This window comes from Solanum tuberosum, unplaced genomic scaffold, assembly GCF_000226075.1.
Source record: "Solanum tuberosum cultivar DM 1-3 516 R44 unplaced genomic scaffold, SolTub_3.0 scf00134, whole genome shotgun sequence".
NCBI lineage: Eukaryota > Viridiplantae > Streptophyta > Magnoliopsida > Solanales > Solanaceae > Solanum > Solanum tuberosum.
The window spans coordinates 167,224-178,246 of NW_006239062.1; the positions used below are offsets into that span (position 1 = coordinate 167,224).

The window sequence follows — 11,023 nt, forward strand, 5'->3', positions numbered from 1 at the left end:
TCCACATCCCCCTAATTTCCACGAAAAAAAGAAGAAGAAAACATCCCATTATATTTTTCTATCTATTTCAAAGTAAAAATAAAATAAAATTAAAACCACTCCTTAAGTCAAATTAAATTATATAAATTGAAATAGAGAATATTCGTAAGAAAAATATAATTATTAAAAAAAAAAAATTGATTTTAAAATAAATTATATATCTATATATACATCATATAATAGTTTTTATAGAAAAGTTTCAAATAAGAAAGATCTTATTAACTAATTTTAAATTATTGTATATTAGAAACTTTTTATGTATGACAAATAAATAAAAATTTAATAGTTATTCTTTTGATTAATTTTAAATATTAAAATAAGAATTACTTAAAGAAAATAATAAATAAAATTCTCTCCATTTCAAAATAAGTGAATTATTTGGTATTGTACCTCCTTTAAAAAAAAGAATAGTACATAAATTAGACATTTATTTCCATTTTTCATTTTAAATTATTTGAAATTATTCTTCATAATAACTAAACATTGATCATCATAATTGTTCTCAATATTAACTAAGAAATTAAAGTTTCTTTAACTGGTCATATAAAAATTCCAAATAAAAGATAAAAATGAAAAAAAATAATCTAAAATCCTATTTTAAAAATGAACAATTTAATTAATTTAAACTATGAAAAATATGTCAACAATTCAGACTAATATTACAGTAAAATTTCATTAAATTAATATAGTTTAGACCGTAAAATATTATTATTTTGTAGAGGTACTATATAATCGATAAATTAATAAAATTAACTTATAGAGTGTTTTGAGATTCAACCTTATGATGCTCGGATATTAAAAGCTTTCAAGATGTATTATCGAAACATGTTATATCGTAGGATATTAGAAGGCTATGAAGTGGGACATGGAACCGATCCAAGAAAAAATATGTTTTGGATGCTATGAATTTAGCAATCCCGGCTTGGACGGCAAATTTTCAGCAAAAGACAATAAGAAATTATTTTCGACACTACAAAATATATTTGGAGGATGAAATCTTAGAGAATTTGAATGAACCTACCCACTTGTGAAAATGTTATTTATGAACTTGAGGTCATGATTAATGATTTCGATTAGCACAATAAAAGGGACGTCAATAACCTATTGAATTATCCAAGTGAAAATGATACATATTCAGTTGTCCATGGCTTAGAAGAAATTGTGGATACCATAAAAAACAATGTTGACGATGAAATTGTAGATGATACAGTACCTATAGAACCAGTTATGCGTAAGGAAACACTTTTCATATCTAGAACTCTTCACAATATTATGGTGTAGTTCGAAAAGACAACACCAAAACTTTTGAATGCAATAAGAAAAGTTAAAGACTAACTTCAACTAGATTTAAAGTTTAACAAAAAAACAAATCGAAATAGTTGTACTTTTAAAGAATTATTAATTTATAATATTAATGGGACCATATATTTATATAGGGCTTTTCTTAAAATATATTATGTTATTATCTTACCGAAATAAGTAATTTTTTTCATTGACCCAAATCGAAATCAGAAAAAAATATCTTAGAGAGATTATTAAGAGATTACTAATTTACCAAGTATTAATTTAATGAGGTTTTACTACGGTAATAAGATTTTGTTGTTTTTGTTTCATAAAGATTATATATAAGGAGATAAAAACAAAAAAAAGGAAGAAGAAGAAGTTGTATATCATAAAAAGTAATTTTGAAATACTAGTATGATATGCTATGCATCCATTTTGCTGTGTTCCAACAATTAACAACAATTGCCAATCCTCACCGTTACCGATGGCTCCGCCGCCGGCGCCGGAATTTACTAGATCCGCTGACTCACTCAACCGGTCTGCTAGCGGTAGTTACAATCATAATTGGAGTGCAAGTAACTCCAATCATCATCGTCATCGCAGTTTGACCGAGTCATCCTCGTCAACGCCGGGGATTTTCACTTCTTTATCACGGCCACCTTCCATGAGGGAGGTGATTCAGTTGACGTGTGCCGCATCCGCTGGTGATCAAGTCAAGATCAACGACATCGTTGGGAATGGTATATCCGGAATTCTACACAAGTGGGTTAACTATGGAAAGGGATGGAGACCTAGGTGGTTCGTCTTGCAGGATGGAGTTTTATCCTATTATAAGATCCATGGACGGGATAGGATTGTTGTCAATTCGGAGACTGAGAAAGGATCTAAAGTTATTGGTGAAGTGTCACTTAGGAGAATCTCGAGGAACAAGACGAATGCAACTTCTCAAGCTCGCCGCAAGCCAGTTGGTGAAGTTCATCTCAAGGTTATTCTTCTCTACTTATGTATTTACTGTTGACGTGTTGAATTCATCATTTGTTGAATTGAATTTACAAGTGCTTACTAGATTTGAAGTTAGGTAGTTACTAGAAAAATCTATGTTTTTTGGTGGAAGCTATACTTGCTCGATCAATTACAAAATCAGGGATGATATTGGATTTTGGAGTTACAAGGTTATTTTCTCCTCATATGTTTTAGTTTAAGAAATAGGAGCTTCAGTAGTCCTACTTATATTAGATATGGACTCCGAATTTGCTCGGAGGGGAGGAGTAGACAAGAATACTTGAAGGGTAAAAATCTAGATTGTCAAAAGTAACATCGCTTATTAAAAACAAAACAGAGAGGAAAAAAAACTCTTCCCTAAGTCTGCCCCTTATACCTCTGTATGTTAGTCTTGTGGTGATATTGTTTTGTTTGGTTCTTCACTGAATTGTTCTGGATGTGCTGATTCTCTGGTCTGCTTACTTTATTGTTGCTGTAACATAGCTTTTTAACAATTGAGTAGTCTTTGCTAGGTCTCATCCATCCGTGAGAGTAGATCAGATGACAGGAGGTTTTCGATTTTCACTGGAACAAAGAGGCTGCACCTGAGGGCTGAAACGAGAGAGGACAGAATAGCATGGATGGAAGCATTGCAGGCTGTGAAGGATATGTTTCCCAGAATGTCCAACAGTGAATTAATGGCTCCCGTGGACGATGTAGCCATCTCAACAGATAAGTTGAGGCAACAGCTGTTGAAGGAGGGTGTGAGTGAGTCTGGTATTCAGGAGAGTGAGCTGATAATGAGGAATGAGTTTGCGTCTTTGCAGAATCAACTGATGCTACTCAAGCAAAAGCATCGGATGCTTATGGACACCTTGAGACAGTTAGAGGTACCTAACATGACTTGTAGAAAGCATCAGTTTCTTCTTCAGTTGCTTATGTGATCCAAAATGTGAAACCACTTGGGATCTTCTCAATGAACTTTTTAGGAGTACTGTGGATGTACTTATTTTGTTCATTATGTTTCGGGTCTTGAATATTTGGATGCATCAATCATGATTTTTCATTTGATCAATTATAAGTGGCACATAGTTGATCTCAACTCCAAATCACTCCCGCAAGCAAAGTTCTTACTTTATATTTTTTGCTGGACTAATATGACTACTGTAATTAGCACTGATCAGCTGTTGGATTTTGTTAGTTCCCCTGTCTTAGATTAACACTGAAAAGGGATTCATTCTTTCTATTGTTAATGCCTTTTCCTTGTAACAGTGCATCTACTTGATGCACTTTTGTGGATGAAACAACTTACTTTATCAGACAAAAAAGTGGCACGTATGTTTGTTCACTTGCACTTAGTGGGGACTTTAAAAACAAAGGATTGAGCGAGAGAACTGGACCTATATATTCTTTACATGACCAACTAAACAAGATTGTCATTCTTGTGATGAAGTGACTTGTTTGTGGTTATGATCCCGCCATTATTTTTCACGATATTAATGGGTGCATTAAGTTAATGTACAAATTGGCCTGAGCTAGTGTCCTTCTCTGGAAATTCTTCACAACCAATATTGAAGATGACAGATTTTTCTGCAAATAAAAGGAACAAATACTGATTTATTTACACATTTAAATTACGTTAACAAGTCTGAGAACCACCACCCCAACACTGGTAAGTCAGTAACCACTTGACTTTATTATTATTATTTTTTTTTTAAAAAAAAATAAGACAGACAAAGGAAGAAGACAATAACACTATTTGCCAAAAAAAAAAAGATGCTCCGTGTCCTTTTGATTTTGTGTGACTAGATCTGATTTTTTATCCTCCTTTTCTTTGCCCTTCGTGATAAAGTACTGGATTTTTGTTTTACAGACAGAAAAGGTTGATTTAGAGAATACTGTGGTTGATGAGAGTCAAAGGCAGTGTAAAGAGGTTGGACCATCTGCTCGATTAAGGCAGGATAAATACAGTGGTATGACTAATTGTTTTGTCTTTGTTTTACTTTGTTACACAGTGTTCACAATTATTGCCATTGATATAACTAAATATACCTATGGCAATACTTTTGCCATTGGTATAACTAACTAGCTTCTTGCGAGGGTTATCACATTATTTTGTTGTCGTTCTTGTTTCTTTTTCCTTGAATGCTATGTAATGCTTCCTATATTATATGTTATATCTTCTTTACTGTTGTAAGTTCTTTGATATGCGTTAACTTAGCCAGGGGTCTTTCGGGAACAACCTCTCTACTTCCAAGAGGTAGGGGTAAGGCCTGTGTACACTCTAAATTCCCCCACCCCACAGACCCCACTTGTGGGATTACACTGGGTAGTTTGTTGTTGGTGGTGGTATAACTAAATCAAGATTGCCATATATTTGTTGTCTTAAGATTTCTTATTTTTCAATATTCTAAAAGTGCTACTCTGTTTGTTCTCTTTTATATGACACACCGTCTTTTTTAGTCTATTCTATAAAACAACTTCCTATATTGGAAACTTCCCATTTTATGCTTACTGACATGATCTTATAGGTTATAGTCATAGAAATGGCATGACATGTTAAGATCACACGTTTTAAGGTACTTCGGGTATGTGTCAAAAGTCTTTTCTTTCTTGAACTATGTGCATGGCGAAACACTTCCATATAAAATGAATGGAGGGAGTAATAACAATTTTTAAGGGTTTCATATCCTATGTGATTTGGTCTTGTTTCTTTGATCTGTTAGAATTGAACTTCTGCAGCTCAAAGAGGATCATTTTGGTGTATTCGGCATGGATACATTTTGTGTTCACCATTTTAATTGTTACCCTTAAATCCTCTTGGATGTTTGTTTCAGAAGCAAGTGCAAGTGAATCGGAGGATGACAATGAAAGAGTTGATGCTGCTGAGGAAGACACTGATGATGAAGAGAATACCTTCTTTGACACTAAAGATTTTCTTTCATCAAGTTCTTTTAAAAGCAGTGGTTCTGATTTTCGGACATCGTCTTTCTCCTCGGATGATGATGATTTGTATGCATATGCATCTGATGAAAGTGTTGATCCTATTATTAAATATGCTGGAACCAAGTTTCCTTATGTTAAGCGTCGTAAGAAATTGCCTAATCCCATTGAAAAAGAGAAAGGAGTCAGTTTATGGTCGATGATCAAAGACAATATTGGGAAGGATCTCACGAAAGTGTGCCTCCCTGTCTACTTCAATGAACCCCTTTCTTCTTTGCAAAAATCATTTGAAGACTTGGAGTACTCATACCTTCTTGATCGGGCTTCTGAATGGGGAAGAAGGGTAAGCAGACAAGTTCCCTTCACCTTTTGGATAGATTTGTAAGAATTATTCACAGTAATTTGCCCAATAGTAATGCTAGTGCTCTTCACCGTGTTACAATTATTTGGGGCATTTTTCTGATGTGTAGGATAATCAAGATAGGTTCCTTTGTCACCTTTTACGTTTCAGCATAAATCGGCTGAACTAAACCAAAAGGCACAGATATCATATTATATTATCTATTCTGGTTTGCTAAATGATTGAAATTATTTAAGCTTTGGTCATGATCTCTTTTGCTAATATTATAATACTGCGTGCAAAATCTCTGTGCCGTCTGTACTGGGTTCTATGGCATTGCTTTAAAGTTTGAAGACACTTGAATTTAACTTTCCACACCCTGCAATGAAAAAAAGGAGGTAATAATCATGGGTGGGTGTGCAGGGGACGTTCCGTTGGCCCTCTGCATCTTGGTGCTACACTGTATTTGAATCCATGCCATTTTGTGAAGCTTCATATGTTCTTGTTTTTCACTTGACTGACTACAGTTCCATTGCGTATGCTCAGGTCACTTCCTTTTGGTATTATTATCGTACTAAGCTCTGCAATTACAGTGTAATGGTAGAATTTCTCTAGTTCAAGCCTAGTATATCCACTGGGTACCACCTACCTATCTAATTTATATTCTGTTTGACATTTGTCATCCGTTTTGATTTTCTATTCAAAATGGTTCATAGTAATCTACCTTTCTTTCCCCCCAAATCACTGGAGCTTTTCTTTCTCAATCTGTCTGAATACATTGACCCTTTAACTTTTTAAGTATTTCGAAAAAATATATTATATCTTAGCATTTTTTAATTGAACGAAAAGGTAATAGAAGATCCGGGTGAACTAATCCAGCCTTGTTTAGATTGAGGTATAGTTGATTGATTGATATGTTTTTTTATCTGCAAAGACCCTGTTTGTTCATGTACTTGAAACAATTAGTATGCACGGTTCCCTAAGCTTATGAATAATCTATTCAAACCTTCAGATCTCATTTTCCATAGAATTTATTGACTCCGCATTTATCTGAAACGAGTATGGGGATGACTGCAATATCTTTGAAAAGCTTAATTGGTGGTGATTTGTCACACCTGACGCTAGGATTTTTGACGATATGCCATTTCCTCCTTTTCTTTTACGGGGGGCGTCTGTTGCCTTTTTTTTTCATGGATGAACCGACTGACCTTTTCGTTTCTACAAATGCAAGCATGATCATTGCATGATCTCCGGCATGACGAATTGGTATTTTCTTAAATTCCCTTCACTCATAATTGAGTTTACAGACTTGTGCCTTCAGTTTTGGTCTATTAGTAGACGTCTTTGCAGCAATTGCAGTTCGTGCTTTGGATGGTGTGTTTACACAGCTGTCATGCTATCTGAACCATATTGATGCTTATAATTAAGTGACTCAGTCACTCAGTTTCAGTTGTTTTTCTCTGGCAACACTAATGGTCATCACTTCTCTTCATCTTTCTACTTATTTGGTATGATAAAACTTTTTACCAGTTTTCAAGGTGTCATTGTCCTCATCCTAGTGTCTGCAATATGAGCTTGTGTTATCGACGTACATCGTAATTGGTGGTTGTCAAAAATAAAGGAAAAGATACTTCATCATTGATTCTTTTCTTTATCGAAATTTTCAAGTGCTTTTCAGTCGTAATTTCCCTTTGTCCACATAAGCATTTTATGCTAGCCATTTTTCTCTATCCATGAAGTTCTGATTTCAATTTTATCTTACTGATAGGGTGACAGCCTTATGAGGATTCTCAACATAGCAGCATTTGCCGTATCTGCATATGCTTCTACTGAAGGAAGGATTTGCAAACCATTCAATCCGTTGTTAGGGGAGACTTATGAGGCTGAATATCCAGATAAAGGCCTTCGGTTTTTCTCAGAAAAGGTGTCATTACTTTTTCACTCTTTGGAGTCTTCTGTAGTTTCTGAGGAATATGGCTGGGTTATACAGACGAATGATTTTTACGAGCTTCCAACCTGTCATGGAACTGGTGTTCTACGGAATCACTGTGTCTCTATTTACGCCTTTTATTTTTCCAGTCTTTATCATACTTATGATTTCTTGATGCCACTGTGTCACTGGAAGTTCTTTGTGGTAACTAAGAAGTATATTTTGTCAGTCTTGAGTTGAGAGGTCATGAGAGAGATTTGGGAGAATAGGGGAGTCAAAGTGGGTTACGTTCCCAGTGACTCCATTTTTGGGTGACAATTAATCTCGAGCAAGAGTCTGTAGCTTAAAATGTTTTCAAGGTTGCTTGCAAGCATGTCGCTGATGTCTGATGTATCTATCTCCTTGTGTAGGTAAGTCATCATCCCATGATAATAGCATGCCATTGTGAGGGTACAGGATGGAAATTCTCGGGAGATAGTAATTTGAAAAGCAAATTTTGGGGTCGCTCAATCCAGTTGGATCCTGTTGGAATATTGACGCTTGAATTTGATGATGGGGAAATCTTTCAGTGGAGCAAGGTATATTTGCTTAAGGACACGTGAATATTTATCCTTCTTTTTATCATTTCTTATGGGTTAATATTTTCTTTTTCATGTGAATTTTCTTATAAAAGGTAACTACATCGATATACAATCTGATTTTGGGGAAACTGTACTGTGATCACTATGGTACAATGCGCATACAAGGAAATCGTAATTACTCTTGTAAGCTGAAATTTAAGGAGCAATCAATAATAGACCGGAATCCACATCAGGTTCTCTTTCTTTTCTCAACATCCTTCATGAAAATGCAAGAAATCCTCATCTTTGTATGCTTCCACTCGTTGAAGTCTGCATTAGACTAATATGAGAACGGAATGGTTATTGCAGAATACATGCTGTTCGTATAGAGTGAACAATTCTCTTAGCTTGAGGTTATTGTGAACTGGGTATGCCACAGGAAAGATTAGATGACAAGCATAATTTGTCTAGGTGCAATTCATGTGTCTTCAGAGTCAAATGATGAAAAAAAAGTGGTTTCATTCAGATTTCATGCTTTGTGTTGGTGCAAAATATTCCTTGTTAAATTCCCTTGGGGTACTAAACCCTGTGCTTGTTGAATTGTTAACATTTTGTAGAAGGAAGTGCTTGCACAAAAATGCTATGATGTATGCTGATTTCGTAAATTAAGCCTGTAGGGGAAAGCTGAAACTATTTCAATGTTCACCATGCACAAATTATTTTTTCAAAGCTAAAGTTGGAATTAACCAATATGTTGTTAACCAACAGGAGGAGAGGAGAGAAAAAGAACTTATGCGAGATGATTTTTTTGTGGCTTGCATCGTTATTTAATGGAACTGTAGGCAAAGTACTTGGATCGTTGCATCTCACCTTATATTAGATGTCTTCATCAGTTCCGTGATAGTGCAATTTTTGTGTAATTGGAATGCAGGATGTTTTCCTCGTTTTCTGGAGAAGAAATCATTTATTGTACAAACTGGGTGAGTGTATTGCTTCAGACTGAGCATGTTGTTTCTTGAATTTCCTTTTTGCAGGTTCAGGGAATAGTTCAAGACAGGAGTGGGAAGACAGTAGCTACATTATTTGGGAAGTGGGATGAGAGTATGCATTATGTGAATGGGGATTTCTCCTCAGGAAAAGGATTTGATTCTCTCTCTGAGGCTCATTTGCTATGGAAGCGGAGCAAACCTCCCAAAGATCCTACTAGATATAATCTGACACGCTTTGCAATTACAATGAATGAGCTCATACCTGGACTGAAGGTATGTGTTGATTTATTATGTTTGAATGATTGCATTCTTAGGGAGCTAATTTGCTGTATATTTGTTCTGTTATTTGTGGTCATTGAATAGTAAAGCAGTAGGTATATGAAGTATCTGCAAATATCATTTGCTCTTACCCTTAGTAGAATACTTTATATCGATTCTTCACACACTCATTGTAGTCCTGGATGACCTTGGTTTTAATATTCACTTCGTTTATAGGACAAGCTGCCACCAACAGATTCTAGACTTAGACCTGATCAGAGGTGCTTGGAGAATGGCGAGTATGACAGGGCTAATTCTGAAAAGCTGCGTCTTGAGGAACGGCAGCGACAGGTAATCTATACAGCCCTTTCTTTTTTCTGGTTAAAAGTTGAGGTCATGGGCCGACTAGGAAATGAGAGGAAATTCTTCTGTCCTTGTTTGTTTATTTACTTTTGAGAAGAGAACCGTATCGCAGTTTGTTTCCTGCCCTGGCGCCATTGTTGCTTCAGATTTCTACACAAAATTCTTTTAACTAATGCGCTTAGAACTCCAAACAAGTCAGGAACTTTAAATGAAGTAGACATTAAAGGAGGAGATGATTTGCATTCTTTAGCTTAAACCTCCTCTTTACTCTGTGAAAACAGTTGGTACATATTGTAGGCGTTGGTTCTAAAAAACTATGTTGCCCAGACTCTTCAAAAATATCGACGGGTGCGTGTCGGATCCTCTAAAAATAGTGTTTTTTGAAGGATCTGTGCAACATTTTTGGAGAGTCCGAGCAACTTAGCTAAAAAGCAATAGGAATTCCTAAATTAACATGATTTGTTATGTGGCTAGTTGAGTAGGTGGGAGTTATTGATTGGTTATTTGCATACAGGCTCGGAAAATGCAAGAAAGGGGTTGGAAGCCGCAGTGGTTTGCAAAAGAGAAAGGGGGTGATAGTTACCACTACATTGGTGGTTATTGGGAAGCAAGGGAGAAGGGCAAGTGGGAGGCATGTCCTGATATTTTTGGTCATATCCCTTGTGATCAGATGTAAAGAGTAAGTGAACTCTATTGATTTCCGGCTTATTACTTCATTTCTTCCAAATATTTTACATATCATTATACAGTAGTGGAAAGGTTTATTGTTCATGACATATGTAAAGGTACTTTGAATGCCTTAAAAGTAATAAAGGTTTCATTCTTTTTCGCTTTGGCTCTTCCAGTCGATTGTCCTTTCTACATATACATACAAATAAAAACATGGGTTGCAATACGAAGCATATAGACTTGGGCATTGGATTCGAGTTTAGAGTAGTCAGGTCAGTTGTGCCTTTGGTCTGTTTGGACAGTGACAGTGTTCGATTGTTCAGGTATAAATGAACAAACTGATCTCTGAACTTGAGTGAACTAGGCTTTGTTAAATCTTTTTCCGACTTTCTTTGTACTATGCGCGGCGTCGTTCAAGTGAGATTTAATTAACCTACATTCGATGGAACGTTGAAATTGGGTAATAATAGAGCTTGATCATAGAGACAATAACAAGGTGATAGAGAAGTAGGTTTGGATTTGTGCTTGCTGGATCTACTGCATTATATAATTTATGGTTTTGTTAGAATCAAGATTCTTGAAAATTTATACAAAGAAAAACTTGCATCCATTTGATATTTGACAAGTAGTCGGCAAACGCATTACAACCGATCATTTAATATAACAA

The 11,023-nt window shown here is 35.4% G+C and overlaps 1 protein-coding gene across 3 annotated transcripts; it reads left to right on the top strand.

The window, feature by feature from the left end:
* The first annotated feature begins 1,704 nt into the window (after positions 1 to 1,704).
* On the top strand, positions 1,705 to 10,516 carry LOC102584853 (oxysterol-binding protein-related protein 1C). Of its 3 annotated transcripts, none has more exons than XM_015310682.1 (10): positions 1,705 to 2,308; positions 2,838 to 3,194; positions 4,178 to 4,277; positions 5,142 to 5,590; positions 7,356 to 7,511; positions 7,928 to 8,095; positions 8,191 to 8,331; positions 9,112 to 9,339; positions 9,562 to 9,675; positions 10,202 to 10,516. In XM_015310682.1, the coding sequence occupies exons 1-10, from the start codon at positions 1,748 to 1,750 to the stop codon at positions 10,361 to 10,363; spliced, it is 2,436 nt and encodes an 811-aa protein (XP_015166168.1). In that variant the 5' UTR covers positions 1,705 to 1,747; the 3' UTR covers positions 10,364 to 10,516. The 3 variants fall into 3 exon arrangements, with proteins under 3 accessions (XP_015166168.1, XP_015166169.1, XP_015166170.1); XM_015310683.1 differs by having other exon boundaries at positions 5,145 to 5,590; XM_015310684.1 differs by having other exon boundaries at positions 2,220 to 2,308; positions 2,828 to 3,194.
* Positions 10,517 to 11,023: the final 507 nt, after the last annotated feature.